Consider the following 24,919-nt stretch of genomic DNA (forward strand, 5'->3'; position numbering starts at 1 on the left):
TTGTCTTTCTTCAGCCAGTGCTAAGCTAACTAGCTCAAAGAACTATACACTTCATAGATCAGGAGTCCCTCAATGTGCCAGGGATATATTTATTTGTTGATATTGTTCTACCATGGAGGTGGAAAGCAGTACCCTGTTCAAAGTCTTGTTGGTAACAAGCCAGTATGGTTGATTTGTATATGTCACTGCCTCAATTTTACTTCCTTACAAATTGTAGATCTTCAACTGAAGTACCAAGGGGACAATCCTGGGGGAGAGCAACCAGTTGGCTGGCAGTCTGAATGAGTGCCTTGACTCGTTCTTGCAACTGTAGGTTATCCTGATGTTGCTCTAAGGCCTGTAGTCCTGACTGATCTACAAAGTCAGTGGCAGCCTAAGCCAAGAGAGAGAAGATGAAAGTTAGTGCTGAGCTTGGTAGTACATCTTGAACCTTCAGGAAGTGCAGTAATACACCAAGTGCAAATTTCTACCTCTGGCCAATGAAGGAAGAGGAGGTGTAGCAGTTCCAGACCTTGTCCCACCACTTGGGCATCAGGAAGGGCAAGAGTGCTAATGAGGGAAGGAAGTACAGCCTTTTGGTACAACGTCTGGCAGCAGGCAGTACCTTTGGCAGCTACATTGCACAGCACTGTTAGAGCCTGAAGAAGACAGAGACAGGGACTAGTAACGTGTCACTCTAGTTTGAACATAATAACAAGGAATGTCTGTGGCCTTAAATATCTTCTACTGCTCTTCTGTATGCTGATTACATAGATTTGTTCTAAGAGGAATATGGGCTAGTACGTGGAACACTTTTCCCTCCAAAATAGAACTTACCAAATAGCAAAAGGAAGTCACAAGCACTAGAATATGGATAAAACAGAATGAAGCAGACTTCCACTGGCAAATCTGATCTTTCTAAATTACTATTCCAATAACTAAAAAAAGACTGCCACTTTTTCATCAATAAAAGGGTGAACCACTAAAACTATTTTTAAAACCATTTCTGTTAATTCATTTGTACAATTTCAAATATTTCTATAAACCATTCTGAAACAGCAGGAAGATTAGGATTCTTTAATTTGTCCCAAGACTTCAAAAACTGCACTGGAACGTGTCCCCCCCCCCCCCCCAATGTCATTTTAAGAGTCCCTTTTAAAAGCCAAGGCACTGCCTCTAAAGGATTTGGTATCAAGTCGTGCTCTGATATTCTATGTTAATATTGTTTTCTATAAGCTATAATTTCAGACAATAGATTTGATGTGCTTGATAGGAGAAAAAGGGTCCCATTCATGTCAATGGGTCTACTCTAAATAGAACTAACATTGGAGTCAACCCTAAATAGGGAAAAATTAGTCCAACATCTGGGAGGGAAAGTAAGGTTGGTAGGCTTACTGGAGACAACGTTTAACAGTTTCTCACTGCCTGGAAATAAACCAATAAAGGTTTATTTCTTTAGCATAAAGAAAAACATAGTCATTTTAACTGTGACCACACTTGCAGAAGGACTGCTTCTTAAGGTTCACTTCAATTCTGGCTTAGTTCACACATAATGACAGCCCAGATTTTTAAAATCCTGGATTATTGTGAATGAGTGAACATGCTAGTTCACACTGCTTGATCACTCCCACTCGGTAAACTAGAAACTCTGGCTTGTCAGGGAGGGAGATAAGCCAGAGTTCCTGGTTTGCAAACAGAGCATCCCCAGGCTGCAGAGCTGCTCCCATTCACAGCGGGAGTGATTGCTCACCCATAACAATCATTGGTTGAATCCAGGACCTGCCTTCTGCAAGGGAAAGGGATCTTCTACGAGAGGAAGTTCCCTCTCTTAAGTTATGACTAACTTATGTCCCATTCACTTCAATGGGCCCATTTTGGAGGATCTCCCACCCACCCCAATACACCACAGCTCACTCCATTCAGCAGGGTTTCCTGTGTCTGTGTAGCATTTTCAGAGGGTTAGAAAGGCTACAGTTGGAAGAAGAGAGCACTTCTGCCAGCACAGTTGATCCAGCATAAATCTGGATCCAACCCCCAGAATTAAAAACATTCTGGGTTATTGTGACGTGCAAACCAGGCCACTATTTATAAGATTCCCATAATTAAGGTCATAGTTAGACCCAAGGTTTATCCCTGGATCATCCAGAGATCAAACCTGTTCATCTAGGTGACACACAGGGGATCCAGTGCTCAGGCAGGGGCGAACCCTGGATGATCCCAGGATAAACCTTAGGTCTAGCTGTGGCCTAAGTGTAGCAGTTGTTGCAAACTGTCAGCTTTATACCAAGATACTTAACTGATTGACACTTAACTGATTGACTATCTGTGTTCTATATTTAGAGCTCTTATTTCCAATTTTTCTTTTATTTAAGTTATATCCTGAAACTAAGAAAATTCAAAACACAGAAGGAAGTGATTGCTCTGATGAAAGCATTATGTCATCTGCATAACTTGACAAAATCTTGCCCTGCCTTAACGCCTTTAATTTGAGCATCAGCTATGGCTATTATAAAAAAGCTCAAGTATTAAAGCAAAAAAGAAAAGAAAAAGTGAAGATAATGGGCATTGTTCCTCTGGTGAGCTGAAAAGATTGTAAGATCTAAATTTGAATTTTTTGCTAAAATTTTGTATAATAAAAACCATACTTAACATGAAATGAATTAGGCCATTCTACCCTATCAAAGGCCTTGGCTGCATCAAGGAAAAACTGAGTGATATTTTTTTAATAATATAATATTGGCATTTTTTATGTTAACTGCTTCCCTATTAGTCATTAATTTCCTCCCTTTAATAAAGCCTATTTGATCTGAAGTACTACAATATTGTTATAATAAGATTAAAACTGCAGTCTTATGTCTTCTTACCTGGGAGTACATCCCACTGAACTCAATGGGACTTACTTTTGAATAGACATATAGAGAGAGGATTGTGCTGTATGATTCAGCATTTATTGGGACTTTTCCTGCTTTTAACAGTTTTCCTTCTTTTAACATTTATCCTTGCCTCATTTCATGACAAATATTTTAATATAAAGTTATACTACTGAAAAGTGCTAATAAATAAGGTGTCAAAATATGCCTATACTGTTCATAAAATTCAGCCAGCAGCCATCTGGGTCTGGATGTTTGTTTATTTTTAATGCTCCTAGGGCCTGAATTTGCACTCCTGTGTTTGCTTAGAACTCATAAACACTCATAAACAAAACGTATAAACACTTGATTTTCCCTGAATATCTCTTTATACAGTGCAAAGTCATGTGTCGTCCCCCACCCCCTGCCCAGCTCAAGTCAAATCTTAATTTAAAAAAACCTAACCCTCATAATTACAGGGAAAGCTTTGAAGTTGTAGAAGGCGCATTTCCTAAAGTCTGCAAACTATCTTGAGGTCAGAGCAGGGCTTTGGTTGTTCATGGATAAAGCACTGGCAAAGCTGTCCCTTGGCCTCATGCTTGCCTCCAACTTAATACCAACTATTCCGTGAAAAGCCAGCTGTTCCCACCTAACACTGTACAAAGTGAACAAAGTTTCAGATACTTCAGTATTTAAAGAGGGGGAAATGATTGTCCCCAACCCCTAAATATTGTCCTGTCACCTACCAGCAAGTTCACCATCTGGTGGGAACATAGGAGCTTCAGAAGAGATGGAAAGAGGTCCAGGTTGAGCAGAGCACAGCATGATATGGTGCTGTTAGCTGGGAAAAACAGATCAAACAATTTCAACAATCCCTCCTGGCATTCTGTATCACAAAGAAGTAAGGGGGGAGCTACCAGGACGAGTCATGTACAGAGGAGAGTTGCAGCATGCTTCCTTGCAGTAGGAAGCTGAACTAGGCTTGCACTACAGAATCTGGCCTTTGCTATGCCTAAATTTTTGCTCCATGGAACAAGTATACTAGATCTTTCCACAAGACCTATTTTCTTTCTGTATTTGTTAGGCTCTGAAAGCAAATATTCTAATCAATGTATTGTAACGGAGGAGATCTATCTGTTCTTACCACCATCAAGGCTGTTTTTCGGAAGAGATTGATATATTATATAAATGAAAACAAAAAAGGAGCAGTAGTAGCTGTAGTGCTTCCTCTCTTATCCAAAGCAAACCCTGAGACATGTGTTCATACCTGTGAGGTTGTTGATGAGCCACAGACACTCCTGTACAACAAAGAGATGTTTGGGGAGGAAATGTTGTATGAAGACAAACATGGCCCACAGAAGGTGCTCTTCCTTTACTAATAGTTCACCATCATCTGCCTCTTCTGCAAGAAGATTGCCAACACACCGCACCACAGGACAGATCAACTGAAAATTGAATGGAGTAAGTTATCTTCAGAAGTAAAGTCAGGGACACAGCCTGGAAACTCAAATATATTTACCAATTCCAGACACTCAATAGAACTTGTTGATATCATAGAGGCCAGTTCCAGCAAGAGCTGCGTTAGGGATGGCATAGTCCTTTGTGAGATCAGCAATGAGTTGTTCACCCGGCTACGGAAAGGAAAAAACAAGAGGATAAATATCTTGCTCTAATAGCTGGAGTCCCACTTTTCTCCATCACATTAAAAAAACGCCTAAAATTCCAGTTACTACTCACTTTTAAGAAGAAACCAGCTTTGAATATTCAAAGTTGGGGTGAGAGAGATGGGATATCAGAAATGTAATGTAGTACAGAGGACAGTAGCCACAAAAAATGAGTTACCAGCTTGCTTTTATGGCCTTGATCTACTATCTAGTAGTTCATCACTCTGGCTTTATACTTTCTTATGGGAAAAGGTTAGACTAAGTCTTCCATCAGTTCTTCTTCGTGGTCTCTATGCATCACACATATGGGCTTTGCGCCTGCGCAGAGACCAGACCGGAACCTTCTATAGCTGAGTGGAATGTTTTTGGCGGGAACCCCTCGCGCACGTCCATGGGGTTCCCGCCCTTACCTCAGTTCTTCGTCGTCCGCCATTGTGCTTAGACCATAGAACCAAACCTCTTAGCGTTTTCTCTTTAAAATCCTTTTTTACTTCAAATCTTTCCTCTTTTCGCTTATTTCTCACTTCTTAACATCTTTTCTTCTATTCTATCTAAAAAAAAAAATTTTTTTTTTTAGTAGTTAGATTTTCCTCAGCGATTTCGATCGCGGCGCTTAGCTGTATGGCAGTTAAGGCCCCATTTCGCAAGTGTGTGAAATGTGGAGCTAAGCTCCCTCCAACTGACGGGCACTCCCTGTGCGTCCTGTGCCTAGGTGAAGGCCATAAAGTTGAGTCTTGGCTGAATCTTCGAGGACGCACAAAACGGCAGCCAGTAAGTCCGTTGATGACCGTTGCACTGAGGTGCCTGGACATTCCAGAGCGGCTAATAGGGCTCAGATACCCCTAACGCCTGGACAAACGGCAGCCAGTAAGTCCGTTGATGACCGTTGCACTGAGGTGCCTGAACATTCCAGAGCGGCTAATAGGGCTCAGATACCCCTAACGCCTGGACAAACGGCAGCCAGTAAGTCCGTTGATGACCGTTGCACTGAGGTGCCTGAACATTCCAGAGCGGCTAATAGGGCTCAGATACCCCTAACGCCTGGACGGTCACTGGCGAGTTCCGCGGCCAGGAAAATCTCCAAAAAGGCCCGGACTCCCAAATCTTCTTCTGAAATGGAGAAAAAGAAGAAGAAGAAGAAGAAGAAAGACGCGGAAAAACCCTCGTTAGGGTCATCCCGCACGGCGGAACCGGCTAGGAGTCACTCTACTCCTCCTGCCATACCGACCGCTTCGATACCGAGGCCTCCCTCGGTATCGAGATCCCAGTCGGTACCGATGGCTACGGTACCGACACATCCTCCCAGTCTATCGGAGGGCGAGTTGCGGGATTCGGCTTCAGCGGCCTCTTTCCGAGAGCCTGCCAGGCTGCAAGAAGTTCAGGGACTAATCCCTCTACCGCCTTCGCCAAGGCACACTCTAAGACGTCAATGGGAAGGAGCTTTTCAATACTCTTATCCCCAATCAGTATGTGGCGACTATGTATGGGATCGATATCGCCCACAATGATACTTCCAGGGTGACCACCAGTACCCTCAAGAAGAATATTATGCGCACCCTCCGCCTACGAGGATGTGTCATCTACCGCTGCCTCCACCGCCCGCCCACCAAACGTCCACGGTGTCGACGCCTCGACACCGTACGCAGCCATCGGCATCGACTGCCGCGGTTACCACGGTACCGACGGAGCATGTAGACCTCCAGGTGGTTACAGTATCCTTGCCTGAGGATAATTACCCATCGGATTCTGAGTCGGGGTTGTCGGCTACTCCATCGATGCCTTCACCAGAAGATGAGGTTCACGACAAGGACCCTTCTTCCCCTTCCGACGATATGGTCAGATTTTTTGACCATATGCTTAGAATGGCTCAGGCATTAGGACTGGAGATCCAGCAAATGCATGAATCGGTCGTTGATCCAATCTACGACGTTTTCCAGTCCACAACCAACCAACGACTTGCCATCCCTATTCCACATGCTTTAAAGCAAATGGCTCAGTTATCTTGGAAAACACCGGCTATGACCCAAGCCACATCGAAAAGGCTAGAGACCCTCTATTGAGTCCAAGAGGAAGATGTACAGTTTCTGGTCCAACATCCCAAACCTAATTCGATCGTAGTGGAGTCGGCTCAAGGCCACTCACAGAAGGCACATTCTGCACCCGTGGACAGAGAAGGCAGAAAGTTGGACCATACGGGCAGGAGGATTTACTCCTCTGCCTCTTTGGGCATCAGGGCATCAGCCTACGAGGCTACCATGGCACGATACCAGCTCTTCCTCTGGGAGAAAATAGGATCACTATGTGAACATCTCCCAGAGGACAAAAAAGAGCTGGCACGAGTTTTCCAGAGTGAAGCTTCAGCCATAGCCAGGCAACAATTGTCGACAGCGAAAGGTCAGCAGAGGCAGCAGCAACAACAGCTCCAAAGCAAACGTCAGCCCGACTTCTCTAAGAAGCAGCAGGTTTGACTTCTTTATCCCAGATCCACCTCCCTTTGCGAACCGCCTAGCACCACATTACCATCAATGGGAGTCAATAACATCAGACTCCTGGGTGCTCACTATCTTCAACTCGGGGTATGCCATCGAGCTCGATGTCCTTCCTCCTTCTTCGGGGGTGAAAGTAACGGCGCCATCCCCTCCTCTGCTTCTCGAGGTACAGACCCTCCTAGCGAAAGGAGCCATCTCTCCAGTACCCGCAGAGGAACTCAACCAGGGGTTTTTCTCCCGATACTTCACGGTCCCGAAAAAAGATCTGGTAGCGGACATTTCAACCACCCTCAACCTGTTGGTCTCGTTGGGTCTGTGGGTCAACGAGGAGAAATCCATCCAGAGCAAGCACCCTTCAAGAGTTAGCCATCGCTACCGAGAGCCGCCGAAAGGTCTCGGCATGGACAATTCAGAGGCTATTAGGCTTGATGGCAGCTACAACTGCAGTCATCAGGTTTGCAAGACTCAGAATGAGAATATTGCAGGCCTGGTTTTTAAGAACTTTCGATCTTCGACACGATGCCCGGCGAACTTACCTGTCGATCCCGACGCAAGTAAGGGCATCTCTGAAATGGTGGTTTTCGATGTCGACGCTCCTAGAAGGAGTTCCCTTCCAGCAAGAAACTCCTTCGGTAACGATCATGACGGATGCATCGTTGATCGGATGGGGAGCACACTGCGACTCCCTCACAGCTCAGGGCCGTTGGCCTCCTTCCCAGAGGGAACATCATATCAACCACCTAGAACTGCTAGCGGTGGAGAATGCAATAAAAACTTTTTCACAAATGATCGAGGGCCGAAACGTCCTGATCGCGACGGACAACACCACGGTAGTGGCGTACATCAACAGACAAGGTGGGACAAGGTCTCATCCTCTGAATCGATCGGCACTCAGGATTTGGAACTGGTGCATAAAGAGAAATACTCACCTGACGGCGATCCATGTAGCGGGCAAGGAAAACATCATCGCGGACGCCCTCAGCAGGTCTTTCCACGTCGACCACGAATGGGAGCTCGATACCGAAGTAAGAGACGTTCTCTTTTGGTACTGGAGCCTCCCTGCTGTCGATGTCTTCGCTACCGAAGAAAACGCAGCTTGTTCCAGGTTCTGCAGCAGAGCAGGAAGAGGAAAGCACTCGCTAGGAGATGCTTTCACCAGAACCTGGAAAGGAAATCTTCTTTACATCTTTCCTCTGTTTCCACTGTTGACGAAGGTGCTGGCCAAAATCCAGTCGGACAGGTCGGACTGCATCCTTATCACACCGTGGTGGCCTCGACAGACATGGTTCCCCCACGCCCTTCGACTGTCGGACGGGAATTACATCAGACTCCCGCCGATACCGACACTGTTGTCTCGACACCAGGGCAGGGTTCGACACGCAAACCTGTCGACCCTCAAGATGACGGCATGGAGGATATCATCCATTCCTCCTCTCGTACCAAGGATTTAACTGTAGACCATATATTGTTGGCATCACTAAAGCCTTCAACGAGAAAATCTTACGCGGCAAAGTGGCAGAGATTTCAAACTTTTGCCTTGAAAAACGATCAAGCACCTGAATCTTGCCCTTTGTCATTGATTCTCAAATACCTATTGGCACTTTATCAGCAGGGACTCGAACTCACTTCCATCAGAGTTCACTTAGCGGCTATTACGTCTTTTCATCGAGGCATGGATGGTTTTACACCTTTTGTACATCCAACATCGAGGAAATTTTTAAAGGGGCTTAAAAATATGATACCGACAGTAAAGAGTATCGTTCCACCATGGAGCCTATCAGTGGTGTTACAGGCATTGACAAAGAAGCCCTTCGAGCCCATGGCCTTATCTGACCTTAGGCTTCTAACATTCAAGACTGTCTTTTTAGTAGCCATCACTTCTGCTAGACGTGCAAGTGAGCTTAGAGCTCTCAGGATAGATGCTCCTTACACTATCTTTCACAAAGATAAGGTTGTGTTACGCACAGACCCTGCCTTCTTGCCTAAGGTAGTGTCAACCTTTCATCTGTCCCAATATATCACTCTACCAGTTTTCTTTCCGAATCCAACAACACCTGTTGAGTTTTCTTTACATACACTTGATGTAGGGAGAGCTCTTGCCTTTTACAAGGCTAGGACAGAGAGTTTTAGGAAAACAAAGCAATTGTTTATTTGTTATGGTGAGCCTTATAAGGGACTCCCTGTTTCATGCCAGCAACTGTCACGCTGGATTGTAGAGACAATTGAACTTGCTTACTCTATCTCTAAACTAGAGCTTGTGAAACCTGTGACAGCTCATTCTACCAGAGCTGTCGCAACATCTGTTGCCTTCAGCAGAGGTGTTCCCTTGACAGAAGTCTGTAGAGCTGCAACGTGGTCCACTCCGTCCATGTTTGTCAAGCACTACAGTTTGGACACCCGTGCTAGGCACGACTGCTCGTTTGGGAGGACAGTGCTCTCGGAGATCTTCAGATGATGCACCAACCCACCTCCAAAGATATGTCAGCTTGCTACTCGCCCATATGTGTGATGCATAGAGACTACGAAGAAGAAATGCAGGTTGCTTACCTGTAACTGTAGTTCTTCGAGTGGTCATCTATGCATTCACACAACCCACCCACCATCCCCACTTGGTGGTGTGAGACTTACAAATGACACAGTTATACGTGGAATGTACTTTATTGAAATTACACTCATGTTTATGGGGGCACAATGTCGGACTCCTGTAAACTGAGGTAAGGGCGGGAACCCCATGGACATACGCGGTAGCGTGGGGGAGGGGTTCCCGCCAAAAACGTTCCACTCAGCTATAGAAGGTTCCGGTCTGGTCTCTGCGCAGGCGCAAAGCCCATATGTGTGAATGCATAGATGACCACTCGAAGAACTACAGTTACAGGTAAGCAACCTGCATTTCTTTATCTACAGAATGAAATTGCCTCGCATATTGGAAACACTGTCAGGTATAGGGTTAATAAGTCTATAAATAGGAAAACTTGCTACATGAATATATCAGTTGTAGAGCTAATAGTAGGTACTACTCTCACCCCAACACACAGCATTTTTATCATCCCATCTCAAAGGATGTGGTTCATGGAAAGTGATCTGAGAAGACTTTGCCTTATCAAATTTCTGTGCAGTAACAATAACAAATTCAGCAATCCTTCAAAGAAAGAGCAGCAGCATTTAGAACTAAAGGGCCCTGCCTGCCCTTTAGTTCACCACATACCTAAGAAAGGGTACAGATGAAAATAGACTGATATTAAAGTGTTATTTCCTATGATTCATGTTTCCTCAGCAATAGGATGAGTAGGAGTGCAATGAGTTTCCCAAACAAATATTTGTACACTATGCCATAATTTCTCAAAGTTTTAAAAAAGACAGCAACCATCAGATTCTCCTTTATGGCCCACCTGAGTACCTTAATTGGAAGTCATGCCCACCCTTTAACCCTTTGCATCTTCGCTGTCGACATGCACTGCTAATAGCTTACGCAGTCCACACACACACACCCCCCCCTCTTGTTCATGAATCCTGACCCACTATTTCAGGCCTGCTATGCAATACCAAAACACATTTACCTGCAAATAATGTAGTGAAGACCCCATGCAAATTCCACTGCAGCTCCCATTCCTTTTTCCAAGTTGGAACAAACCAAGTGAAGCATGTCCCGAGGAAGGGTGGAATCCAGGACCAAGCTGAGGGCAGGGGAAAAAACTGGTTTACAAAGTGGTGAGTGAAATCTGCAGGATTTTTAATCCCACCAATGCTAAAGGCAGAGATTATGGACGGAATGTGTCATTGTAAACAGTTTATTTCTGGAGCTGACTGATTCCGTTCTGCTCCTGGCTCCCAGGACATAAGAGATGAAATCACAGAACCAGGTTAGGACTTCTGCTGGAGTTACCAACCATTTTACTGCTCATCAATCTCTCTGCCCAAATTGGATTAAGTGGTTTTAGGGCTCATCTACATCTAGAGTCCTTTTGAGAGCGCGAAGATGAGGTTTTTTTTAAACACACACGTGGCGCTGAAAGACCCGAAGACCCATCCAGAACGCGTTGACAATGCTCTCCCCCACACCCAATACCCATGGGCTTGCTCCACACAGTTGCTTGCCTGTCTGCTGAACCCTGCTACTCACGAGGAACTGCAACAGCTTTGCAAGGGGAGGGAACACCAGCCGTGCACCTCGGGGGTTTTGCAAGGGGGGGGGGAGAAACAGGACAAAAGCTGTGTGTCATGTGGCATGGTAGGGGCGACCTCGATACTATTCTGGAATAAATGGCTGGTGTGGATTAGGCCTTACTTTTGGTTTTGGAAACTCCCAGGATGCTTGTCCTGGAAGATTTCAATATTCAAACTTGAACCATTGGGGGGTGGGTGGTATTAGCTTCAAGCTTATAACTAACGAGGGTTGTCTCAGCGTATTATTGTAGAATGTGTTGGGTTATCTGGATCCAACGCACTCCTCAGGACATACTCTTTACCTGGTATTCTTCTGAGTGAGAGATTGGCGGTCTGAAATGGTCCCCACCACCCCATAACCCTGTCATCAAAGTCAGACCAGGCTCTAGTGAAGTTTAAATTGGCAGCTGCTTTTCCCCTCTGCAATAATGTCAGGCTCATTCAGTTGGTCTATCCCTGAGACTTACAAAATCCAATGGATTCTAGAATGCTCTGAGAAAGTTTCCTGTTGACAAAGAATCATAGATGGCTAGGTCTTTGACAGAGGGAGTGTTCCCAGCTACCTTGAAAGAGGTATTGGTAAGATCACATCTTAAGAAACCCTCACTGGATCCCTGACTAGATTGTAATAACTATTGCTCAGTCACAAATATCCACTTTTTGAGCAAAGTCCTTGAGAAAGTGATGGATAATCAACTACAGGTGCTCTTTGATAAAACAGTTTATCTGGGTCTATTTCAATTCAGATTCAGGCCTGAATTTGGCACTGACACAGCCTTAGTCATAGATGACCTCTGTCAGGAGAGAAATAGGAGTGCCTGTTGAGTCTTCTTTACATTTCAGCAGCTTTGATACCATAGAATCATAGAATAGTAGAGTTGGAAGGGGCCTATAAGGCCATCGAGTCCAACCCCCTGCTCATTGCAGGAATCATTGACCACAGTATCTTATTGGACGGGCTCTGCAGGTGAAGTTGTATTACACTGTTCTTAAAGAATTACATTGGTTACCTATTCACTTTCAAGCCCAACTGAAGGTTCGTGTACTTGCCTTTAAAGTTCTAAATGTCTTGGAACCCACATAACACAAAGAGCACCTTTTCCATACCATCCTGCCCATGTGTTCAGATCTGCCAGTGAGTCCCTTCTCCAAGTACCATAATTTGGTGAGGTACATTACGTATGTAAAAAGGGAGATGGCTTTTTCTGTGGAATGCTGCCACCGCCGCCACCACCGGGAACTTTAACTGGCACCAACACTACAATATTTTTGGCATTTTTATTTGTGCAGGCATTTTAAATCAGTTTTATTAATCTATCCAACTTTTATTTTTGGTCTTGCTGCCTTTCTTATACAAAGATCAATGTGTTATGTTGTTTATATATTGTACTTGTATTATTGTACACTGCCCTGGAATCCATCAAGATGAAGGGTGGTTAGAAAATTTAAAAATAAACAGACTACAAATTAATGAATGTGTGGCTTAGACTAGTACCCTACTGCCCACAGATAGTTTCTTCTGTGATTGTCAGAGTAGTGCACAACACACAGATGCACATCTTATTCCTAAATGGAAAGAATATTCCACTTACGGTATGATCTCAGCTGGAGCTTCCCTGGATTGCAGGAGTTGTGACAGAACGTAGCCCACACCTTCTTGCACCACCACATGAGGGGACTGAAACCAAAGAGCACAACACTCATCATCAAAGGTTCCATGCATCATTCATGTATGGAACCTTTGGTTCAGGGCCAAAGGTTCCATACAGCCCAAGGAGAAAGAAGAGGAAAGAAATGCATACAAAGAAATGAACAGAAATTGAACTAGCAAGGTTAGTACAAAGAGAACTCTTTGGAATGCTGGTTGAAAAGTGGCCTAAGGCCACCAACATCTCTATCAATGTTGTGCAGCAGAACTGGGTTATGTACCTTGGGGACAAGCATGTCTGGGCAGGAAAGAGCTCAGAAACCCTGTTATATTCCTTCAGAAATTTCTCAGGAAGTTAAAACTGTAAGCAACGATCTCAGTGACACTAAGAACAGAAAGCTGTTTTTACAGAGCATCTTATTCAATCCTGGGCAGCAGCAGAATATGGACCTCTGTAGGACATGCCATGCGGCTGAGGATTCTATACTCTAATTGCAGAGGGTGAATAGTCAATGCATAGTCAAATGCACTCTTTGATTAGACAATGCTAGTACAGAAGTGGTATTCGGAAGGCCTAGGCCAGGGGTAGGCAATTTCAGGGGCTCCAGGGGCCAGTTTCAACTCCCTGGACCACCACCCTCAAGGACTGCACAACACCAAATTTCGTTGGTAGCAGCCTCAAAAGAATTGGTGGTTTGCCACCAAATTTCGGGGCAAACCACAACGGTGACCTAAACAAGCCAAATGTAGCTTTAAAACGAGGGGTTAAAGCAAAATTTGGCCTTTTTAGGCCACCGGCGCAGTAGCAAATAGTCAATTATTTTGCTGCTGCAACTGCGGCAATGGCAGGGACCACACTACAACCTGTGAACTGCATGTTGTCCATCCCTGGCCAAGGCAAAGGCTGTTTACCACTCACCTGGATACAGGATGCCAATACTGAGATAATGCCCTGAGGTAGAAGTTGCTTCTTCACAGCCTTCATTTCAACCACCAAATTCCCCAATGTGTATAAACACAGTTCCTGAAATACATTGGACAAGAGTGTACTCCACATCCACCATTCTGTAACTGCGACTTTTTGCACAATGCTACAATATCTGCCAAAATTCTAGAAACAGAAGCATTTGGCTTCAAGTCAGGTTTCTTGAAAGAGCGTCTCTTCCTATATTTACCTACCTTAAGGTCCTCATCTGAGGCCCGTCTCCAGGTGTCCTGCCAAATGAGGCAAGGCAGGTGGGCTACAAGAGCAAGGGCCTTTTCAGTGGTGGCAACCTGTCTGTGAAATATCCTTCTCAAAGAGGCTCACTTGGTGCCTACATTATGGAGCACCAAGCAAATACCCTTTTACATTTCCAAGCATTTTAGGAACTTTTTTTTTTTACTGCTTTTAGATCTTTGTAATGTTTTACCCCCGTTGCTGGTTTTATTTTTGATTTTATCATGTTCCTCTGCTGTTTTTATCTGACAATGTACATTGTTTTATTGTTGCTTTGTATTTAAGGTTTTTAATTTGTACATCGCCCAGAAAACTTCCATTATTGGATGTAAAACTGTAATAAATAAGTAAAATTAACTTAAGATTCCTACTAGTGCAAACAGTAGCCAAGAAGATTTAGAGATATGAAGATATACCTGCTCAAGGAGCAAGAGGAAGTATATAATATATGGGCAGAGGAAGTATATAATTTATTTCTGTAACAACACAAAAAATACTAAAAATACTGACATCAGCAAAAAAAATTACACTAAGGTCAGGATCCATGTGAGCCTCGGCTACCACTTCGCAGCGTAAGACCTCCTATCCAATCAACCTTACAATGTGTTCTACCAATTATGGCCAGACTCCCCTTGCCTTTCATCACCATACAGTCCATTTCCTCATTCCAGGATGTGCTTGCTGCCAAATTCATACTTCTGCAAGATGCCTAGTAGCTTCATCTTCTTCCAACCCTCACATTTTCTCCCTCCTATGTCCCTCAGACTTTTCATCTCCATTTTTCTGGGATCAAGTGTCCTCCTCTGGGATGCATTTGCTTCAAACATGTAACAGGGCTTGTTTAACCTGGTCATGGGCTCTGAACTCAAACTGTAGGCACCCAATTACAGTGAGGTTGGCAACAATGTACCACGCTCTATCTTGAGTGATCTTTTTAAACTCCAAAGTTGAACATTCTAGAAAGGACTATTTTAAAACCATCACACTCTGTAAAGTAGAATCAGATATTGGCAATGGGTTTTTAACGGGTCCTGGGATATTTTTTTTATTGCTGTTAAAAAAACACAATTTTAACAATGTAATTTTTAAAAAGTTACTGCGTTGTATGTTGTAAACCGCCCAGAGAGCTTCGGCTGTGAGGCGGTATATAAATGTAATAAAATAATAAATAAATAAATAAATAAACCACCCAGAGAGCTTTCACTGTTGGGCAGTAATGAAATGAAACGACAATATGCCATGTTTCAGCTACTTTTGGCTTAGCAGAAACAAGAATAACTAACACGCGCAGGCCTGGATCTTACCATGAGTGCAATACTGTGTCCAGACAGGTAGGTCAGGAGGTAGGAGGATGCTGGCAGGCAGGCCTCAACCACGTCAGGGTCACTGGAGTGTGACAGTTCATGTAAACAGTGAGCTGCATCCATCTGCAGGTCTGCCCAATTGCTGGTAAAGAGGCCAATTAACACACGCATACTGCCCTCCAGCCTACAAAATTAAAACATGGACTTGATGCAGTCCCCTGCTGATACAACACATACGCTTCCTACTTAGCTGTGCCATAGAAGGAACACAATTGTTCTGATAAAGCTATCCCAATACTCTGATTTTTGTGAGTCTGCTTAACCTGGGATAATTAGGCTAATAGCAGTTGAATGGCCCTTGCTGAATCTGAACAAAAAGCCAGGCTGAACCTAATTCCCATTTCTCCCCTCAAGAACTGGAACAGAATACAATCATTTAAAAGTTTCTTGAACCCAGATTGGAACAGGGCACACATTCTTTCCCCATCCCTCACGTCATAAATTTAAGTTATCAATTCAGAATTAAGGTTTGACTTAAAATACTCAGGAGGAAGCACACCCAGTGGCCTGAACCACAGAGAATGAGAATACACATTAATTATCTAAGGGTATATGTCCAGGCTTCTGTAGTCTTCCCAAACTGGAAAACAGCAGGGAGGATAGAGGCTGTAACAGACCAAGGTTCACTCTGAAACCACAGAAGCTGCTGATGAAACTTTTCTTTGTAACCATTGACCTGAAAACCAACATATAAGTAGTTATTTATCAAACAGTGAGTATCCATTACACTGTAAGGCATACAGTGAACATCAGTGTTGGTTAGGCCAGGGTTCCAAGCACCGCAGTGCGCAGCAGCAACCTCCCAGTATTGATGCTTTGGAGAATTCATGACTGACACAGAACTAAAACAACAACATTTTGTACCAAATCGGTTATCAAACATTTACTGGCCTCAACTGGAACCAAACTGAAACAACTTTAGTCACCATTTAACTAAAACAAAAATGTACCAGAGAAAAGAATTTAGTCTAATATTTTATTCTAACAATTCCTTGTATTTTTTCCCATTTTTGTTTATCTGTCCTCCTCTCTGTTAAAGCCACTTGTTTTGCTGCATCCTGCAATTAAGCACAGGGAAAACAAGGGCAATTGCCACAAATGCTGTGCTGAATTAACGTTGTAATCACATGGAAACATGTAGAGTGAAGCTCAAAGTAACTGTGGGCCAGAACGGACAAGCAGACAGAAATCAGTTATTTTGGTTACAACAGAGATTCTTGCAAGAAAACTTTGAGAATTACCCATATTAATGAACAAGCAGTCAGCAAGATCGCAGATATCTAACACAAGTCTGGCTACCAAGGAGATGTGGGCCTGTCTCCATCTAGGGTTGTTCCCACACTTGTAGGCAAAAGGGTTCATTTTGCCTAGTACAGTAAACGGAATACTAGGTTTTTCCATTTACTTCAACCCAGGCTTGCAGCATCCCACAGGATAGGCATCACTAGAGGAGTACGCGTTCGCTAACCTGATGAATTTCTGCTGGGTCTCTCTGTGCTGCAATCCTTGTCGAAGGTGGCGCAGAGATGTTGCCCTGCCTTCTGTTCCTCTTTGGATGTTTCTCAGCAGCTGTGAAACCTGCCAGTGAGCAATGACAAGCCTTGAAGAGAAAGCAAATCTGAGATGGAAACCTCTCGTTATTATCTCCTCTGTAGAATAGAGGGCTGAAAAAAATCCTGTAGTCTCTGGAAATCACTTGAAGATATTTGATGTAGTTCCATCTTGAAACCTAAGCCGATCCGGAAACTACCTGGTTTGGAGACTGCCTGTGAACCCCTCATATATATATATATATTTATTTGGGAGATTTCTATCCTGTAAACAAGGAGAGACAGGAAAAGGATAAACTTGCAGCAGCTCTGAAACCAAATTCAGCCAAAGTTTTAAGGTGCCTGGGGGTATAACAAAGTCTTTCTCTGGCGCTGGAGTGGGGGGGGGGGGGAATAAGAGTTGGCCTCATCCCAAGTAAACCTCACTGAGGAAGATGTCGACTGAGGAGGCCCTCTACAACTGAGGAGGCCCTCTACTTGGCAGCACTCACCTCAACGCCAACAGCAGGTGCCTAGAGAAGTTGATGATCCTAACATGCAAGCAAGCTTATTTGGATGAAGGCTTTCCTTCAAGTAACCAGGACCCAAGCCATATAAGGCTTCAAGCTAAGAACCAGCAGTTTGAATTGACCTTGAAAATTGACTGGCAGGCAGTGGTGCTTATATGGCAGTTCAGATGCATAAAAGTAAACACTTTTTTCTTAAAGATTTTAAAAGCTGATGTTTTAAAAATCAATTTAAGAGGTTTAAAAATCTGCCAGTGCTAGGTTCTCTTAAAGAATAACTAGGTTAATATTAATGTGAATATAAGCACATTAGCCTCCTAATTAAATTAACCAATTTGGATGTAATGCTAATTCATAGTTTAGCATTTAATGCATGAGCCTCAGGCTTGTTCACTGCCCCTCAACCCTCCTAATCTGACTTGACCATAAGGAAAGACTGGAAGCAATTGCTTCCATTTTCAACTAACAGTGGGTTATTATATCTAAACTCAAAAAAATGTGGTTAGTTTTAACTATGTTTTGCTCAAACAAAACAACTTGTTTGATCATAATTAATGATCCTAATTGACACTAACAGTATTTCTGGTTTAAATATAATGACAAACCATAGTTATTTGAACACAGAAGCAACACATCTGGAGGGCTCCTGGTTGGGGAAGGCTGCATTATGCTATGATTTAGCAATACATGTGAACCAGACTCATCTCTAAACTGAATCAATGCTCTCTAAAAGATTCACTAAGTTAAAGGAGGCTTTTCTATGTAAATGCAAAACCGATTTCATAATTTCTCATATATGAATGTTTACATTCTACCTACTAAACATAAGCATTTTATTTTCATCAGGTGAAAATAAACTGCTCTGGTCTTCCCAGTATCAGACTTTGCTCCAACCTAACAACAATGAACATTTAATTATTGTTTTGTTTCGTTTCCCTTTTTGTGTGGGGGTGAGGCTGTAGCTGGGCCAAAAAGCTGAAAGAAACAACAATGGAAGGAAATGGAAGAGAAGATAAAATTGTCCAGTATACAAGATCCTATATTCCACAAATTGTTATGGCTCCTAGTTCAAAGGAAAACCCTTTATGGGAATATTTTAAATAAATTCCTTCTATAGGTAAACAATGCATTATGTTTACAATTAAAAACAATTTATCTACAATAGTTTACAAAGTAACCCTTCAATGTGTTATGATATAGTGTAACTAATGCAACTTAAGTTTATATTGTTTAGTGGTCAGAATTGCACAGTTATTTAGGAAACATATGAAGTAATAGTAATGAGATACGTGCTTGACATCAGCCTTTTGTCCTTGCTGACTGAAATCAATCCACCCTGCAACCAAAAGTGCCAGGTATTGCTAAACAAACAGAAAGATTGTAGAATTAAATTAATTTCAGTAAACCACAATCTATTTCAGGAAACGAGTGAGCATCCTACCTCTTCCTCAGAGAAAGGAGCTGCTGCGTCACTGTCAATTCCAACCTGTCCATCATCTATCCAGGTGTCTTCACGTAAAAGCCGCTTACTGATCAACTGCTGCAGCCTCCGTGCGCTCCTCAGGGCTGTAACAAAGCAGGATTCAATTAACAAGATTTCTCATTCTAAGGTGAAAAAGTGAAAAACTCTTTTAATTTGAATATGTGACCACAACACAAAGTATACACAAATCTTTCTGATTCTATACAGCTGCAATTGCTATGATGAAAAGTGTCAAGAACTCCATTTTCTTTTTGTGCCCTAATTGCTGTAAGATTCTATTTGGCCAGGCTGAAGTAGCGCATAGTGATGCAACAACCTGTGTATCTGTTATCATGAGATGTCTCTAGCCTTTAAGGCCAGAGGAAGACTCAGATTGTGTTCAGATGACACAATAACCCACCAAAGTGGTTTATTTAACCCATTGTGGGTTATCGTGTTGTCTGTCAGGTATTTTTTAATCCAAGATGTCTTATTTGGCCAAAATAATCCACTCTGATAATCCATGTTCTGCAGAGTGGGTTATTTAACCCATCATGGGTTATTGTGTCATCTGTTGGGCACCATCGCTTAATTTGCTAGCCTATACAGTCACATAGCAAGAGCGGTTCAGATCAGTGCTGCTGCTCTTTCTTCATGGGTGTTCTCTGCGTAATGGAAACAGCTTACGCAGGCTATTTTAGAATATGTGGGGAAACGTGCAATTGGAACACCTTAAATCATCTATGCCAGCAATGTCTATGGGGAGGGGGGGGGAACACACAATTGTGCTGTAGCAGCATTGAGAGCACCTTAAAGCATCTATGCAAGCAATGTCTTTGGGGGGAAACTGTCAACAGCCAAGTTCTGCAATGCAACCGTATTTGTTCCTGTTCCTCTGACAGAGACTCACACCTACAGAATCTACAGAAGGCATTTTTAAATTTACAGCACCCACCTGATTTGGTAAAGAAACAGATTAATGGGGCCAAACAGGACCCAGAAGCCACCTACTATAGGACAGGCCCAAGAGAGAAAACAACAGAATTCCACTTGATGTCACTTACAGCTCCTAGCTTAAACCACTACAACTCATCATCAGGGACTTACAACCCATTTTGGAACATGAACCTCACTCTCAAAGGCCTTTACTTGGATACAGACAACCTGCTAATCTGAAACAGCTACTCACATACATTAATGGACAACAATACTGGAACCCAGCCCTACATCAAACACCACTACCAGCTCTACCCCCACATCTACCCAGACAACGCTATCACTGGTAGAAACAGCTGCAGTCACACCATCAGAGGATCATACAACTGCACATCCTCAAACGTGTTATATGCCATCATGTGTCAGAAATGCCCTTCTCCCATGTATATGGGCCAAACTGGACCGTCCTTATGCAGGAGAATAAATGGGCACAAATTTGACATTAAAAAAGATAACATCAACAAACCAGTGGGGGAGCATTTCAACCTTCCAGGACATGAGGTAACAGACCTCAAACTGGCTGTCTTGCAACAGAGAAACTTTAGAGACAGAATTCAGCGTGAGACCTCAGAGCTAAGCATTCATTGTTAAGTTTAACATCTTGAAACATGGCTTAAACCAATCATCTGAATGGTGTAGTTATTACGGTCTTCAGAGTCCTTGTACCTTCTTGTAGTTTACTTTCTTTAATATTTTAGATGTCTCTTTAAATTGAAATGGAATGTTTGCTTTCTATCTGCCTGTAACTGACTTCTTCATCTTGTTTCTATCCATTCCTGTACCTGACAAAGTGGGTTTAGCCCACAAATGCTCATGCCTTAATAATAATAAAACACAGTCTTTAAGGTGTCGTGGGCCTTTTTGGTTTCAAACTATAGACTAACACAACTATGGAGGGAAATGCACAATTGCACTTCAGCAGCATTGAGAGCACTTTAAGGCCTCAGTGCAAGCATTGTCTATGAGGGGAAATACACAATTCACCTAGAGTGCTTTAACAAATGATCCCCAAAAAAAACAGTTGCAGGGTTTTGAGGGTGTGTCAGGTGTCTCCCGACAAGAGGCATCTGTATATGAAGTTTTGTCCCGATCCTGCAAACTTCTAAGAGTTTATTTGCACCATCCCTTTTTTGCTGAACTTTATTTCTGAGTTGTTCTGTTCTCAAAGATGAAATTGCTGATCTTCTAACCAAAATATGTAACACATCCCTAAGCTCAGCCTCTGTACCAGAGGACTGGAGGATGGTCAATACAACACCAACTTTTAAAAAGGGATCTGTTCCAGGTAAATTGGTTGAAAGCATTATTAAAGACAAAATTAGTAAGCATATAGAAGGACAAGGAATAAATAGTAAATTCTCCCAATGGAGGGAAGTAAATAGTAGGGTCCCAAAAGGATCTGTATTGGGACAAATTCTGTTCATAAATGATCTGGAATTAGGAGTGAGCAGTGAAGTGGCCAAGTTTACCAATGACACCAAATTATATAAGGTAGTTAAAATAAAACAGGGTTGTGAAGAGCTCCAAAAGGATCTCTCCAAGCTGGGAGAGTGGGCATCCAAATGGCAGATGCAGTTCAATGTAAGCAAGTGTAAAGTGATGCACGTTGGGACCAAAGCCACCCCCAACTTCAAGCATAACCTGATGGGATCTGAGCTGGAGGTTACAGACCAAGAAAGAGATCTTGGGGTTGTGGCGGACAGCTTGATGAAAATGTCAGCCAGGGTGCAGCCGCTATAAAGAAGGCAAACTCCATGTTAGGCATTATAAGAAAAGGAATTGAGAATAAAACGGCCAGTATCGTACTGCCCTCATACAAATCAATGGTGTGACCACACTTAGAATACTGTGTACAGTTCTGGTCACCACACCTAAAAAAAAGATATTGTAGCTGGAAAAAGTTCAGAAAAGGGCAACTAAAATGTTCAAGGGATTGAAGCATCTCCCCTATACGGGAAGGTTACAACAGCTGGGATTGTTCAGCTTGGAGAAAAGGAGGCTAAGGGGAGACATGATAGAGGTGTACAAAATTATGCATCTCAGACAGACCTCAGAAGGATACCATGATCGATGGTATCAAGAGCACTGAAAGGTACAGCAGAACTACCAGGTCTCTCACACACCCTGTCCAGTTCCTAGGTAGATCATCCACCAAGGCAACCAAAGCAGTCTCTGTTCCATAAACAGTCCAAAAACCAGATTGAAATGGATAATTTGGCTCGTCCAGAAATCCCTGGAGCTGAGAAGCCACCACATGCTCCAGCACTTTCCCCAAGAATGGAATATTGGGGACTGGGTAGAAATTATCCAATACAGTGTGGTTCACGGAGGAGTTTTTTAAAGAGGGAAAAAAAGGTCTTACTCCACCTCCTTTAAGCAAGACGGAATCACACCTTGCAGTAAAAAGCCATTCACCACTGTCCCACTCAGCCAATGGCTGCTTTTATAAGCTATGAAGGGCAAGGGTCCAGCACACTAGTGGTAGGCCTCACCTCTCCAAGGATCCCGTCCACAGCCTCGAGCTGTACAAATTTAAAAGTATCCATTATAACTGGATAAGCAGGAGCCAAAGTTACATCCACCGGATCTGTATCAACAATAGAAAAAGTCCCCAACTTTTTTTAGTGATGCAGGCACTTGTGGGAATTTGAGATACTGCTGCAGGCACCACCACAAAATGCCTAATCAGTGGGATGCCATTTTGGCATCTACCTTTCGCATCTATGGATCTTAGGTAGGGTCTTATTCAGGAAGAACTTTTGCTTTGTGTCTATTGGATACCACAACGTCTCTTTAATAAGGAACTGTCTAATTCAGCTAATTACTGGCAGTACAATACAACTAATGTGTCTTTTAAATATATGTTTTGGAAATCTCCAGTAGTTGCTTCTTTTTGTAGGGAGGTTAATACACAGAAAAATGTTGTACTGATATGCATGCTCTTTGAAATTATTTACCTGCTTCATGGAAATTAACGAATGGTCACTGTAAATGGATACTCTGCACCCTTTTGACAGCTAAAAGACAAATATTACAACATCGTATGGATAAACACTCACCTCCTATATAACAATGGATTGAGGACCCTAACACTTTCAATATTTGAAATGATGGCATGTCATCTTCAAATGGATACTTATTTGGATATTTGGTCCACTTTCCTTGCATCTCATGTATTATTGCTAGAAAGCTGTATGCATTTCATACAAATCCATGTATGTATATTAAAAAGGGGTGAATTAAAAAATAATATATAGGTGCCCATGGGCACCACTGACCAGGTATTCAGCAGCAGTACCTTCAACCCAGGGGGGCTGTCACCAGGGCTACTCGGACTCTCTGATATGAGAGGTAGCTTGGGAGTAACCCACGGCCTGTTCTGCTCCCACTTCCCAAATGAGCCAGCTGCCTCCTACAACCATATCTCCCTCTGCCCTCTATGTCCCAATGGGGCTGTTCCCCGTACCCTGCCACCTCTCTGTGCCTTTTAGTAACACATTTCTCCCACCAACAAGCAATTAAACAATTGACCAAAGAACCAACCCAGCTCCTCAGAAAGATGAGGCATGCCAACCTGATTCACGCTCCCTCCGCCAGGTTCGCAGTTCTTCAACATTGCAGCCATATCGCTGGTAACGGCTTCTCCTCCAGCTCCTTGCACCAGAAATTTCAGGTGAGGCATAAGCTGCTATTGCTCCCGAACCTGAGACTGACCCAAGAGAAAGCATCACTACAGTTTCAAGCCTGTGCAGTTTGGGCAGTTGTAGCAACCCGGAGCAGACACGTGTGACAGAACTGTCTGTCTAGAGACCCAACTAGACACAACAGGCAGCTCCAACTAGTGCTGGCATGTGATTGTCATGCAACGTATCAAGCACACCCACACCCCACTCCAGCGGGAGATGCCACCACCATCGTCCAGCCCCGGCAGCTTCAGAGGAGAAGCGGCTACGGCTGAAGAGAGGAAGGCAACAACCGCTTCGACCGGAGAGGCGATAGACGGAGGCCTTTGTCGAGACGTGGGAGCGCTAGGCGGTTGCCAGGGGGGCGAAAACTCCGCACCTGGCCTGACAACGGGCGCTCCGCTGTGGGAGAGCGGCCATGGTGGCGGATATACAGGTTTGACCTTTGACTCGGGGCGCCGACGCAGAGGAAAGCACTTCCTGCCCCTCCCCCTGGGAAAAGGAACCTAAATGGAGGGAACCACAGAGTCAAGAAAGGAGAGAGTGGGTTAGTTCCGAGTTCGCAGTGATAACAACCCCTTCTAATATCCCACGGGGCAGAAGTGTGAACTGCTCGTAAAAACCAATGGAGAGCAGCAAATACAAGAGTTCTTTCTAAGTCAGGTCTTATTTAGCGTTGTTGTTATTTTTAAAAAAAATAGCTTTGCCAATGCAGATTCCAGTGCAAATGTAGTTCATTGTCCCCATATTGTGGGGAGTGTGGGTCTTCGGCTGAGAGTGGCTTACCTAGGGTGACCCTATGAAAAGGAGGACAGGGCTCCTGTATCTTTAACAGTTGCATAGAAAAGGGAATTTCAGCAGGTGTCATTTGTATACATGGGGAATCTGGTGAAATTCCCTCTACATCACAACAGTGAAAGCAGCAGGAGCCCTGCCCTTTTTTAAATCTGGTCACTCTAGTATAGCTCCTACAGCTTTAACTGCTGTGATGAAGAGGGACTTTCACCAGGTTCCCCATATATACAAATTACTCCTGCTGAAATTCCCTTTTCTATGCAACTGTTAAAGATACAGGAGCCCTGTCCTCCTTTCCATATGGTCACCCTAGGCTTACCATGGTCCTTACATCTGGCTACATCACAGTTAATATTAACATCAAGCCGTGGGGGAAACCCTTTTTGCTGACATGTGGGGGGAAAGGCTTCCTTGGAGGTGGGGAAGAGTGGGGTAGGGGACAAAAGGGGTGCCCCACCTCCACATGAAAAGGGAACCTTGCCTCTTTTCGTTGTTCTTGGAATCCCTTTAGCAAAAAAGGGGCTCCAAAAACAATTTTAAAAACAGGAAAT

The 24,919-nt window shown here is 43.5% G+C and overlaps 1 protein-coding gene across 1 annotated transcript; it reads right to left on the minus strand.

Moving 5' to 3' along the window:
• Positions 1–54: 54 nt before the first annotated feature.
• Positions 55–23,996, minus strand: TMCO6 (transmembrane and coiled-coil domains 6). The gene is made up of 12 exons (XM_063130118.1): positions 23,465–23,996; positions 18,874–18,998; positions 16,845–16,954; positions 15,317–15,500; positions 13,713–13,817; positions 12,738–12,823; positions 10,539–10,655; positions 4,348–4,459; positions 4,096–4,273; positions 3,575–3,669; positions 471–638; positions 55–373 (listed from the first exon to the last, which is right to left on the minus strand). Exons 1-12 carry the CDS (start codon positions 23,616–23,618, stop codon positions 197–199), a joined length of 1,611 nt encoding a protein of 536 aa, XP_062986188.1. The 5' UTR covers positions 23,619–23,996; the 3' UTR covers positions 55–196.
• Between the last annotated feature and the right edge of the window lie 923 nt (positions 23,997–24,919).

The sequence above is a fragment of the Elgaria multicarinata genome, chromosome 7, assembly GCF_023053635.1.
Source record: "Elgaria multicarinata webbii isolate HBS135686 ecotype San Diego chromosome 7, rElgMul1.1.pri, whole genome shotgun sequence".
Taxonomy (NCBI): Eukaryota; Metazoa; Chordata; class Lepidosauria; order Squamata; family Anguidae; genus Elgaria; species Elgaria multicarinata.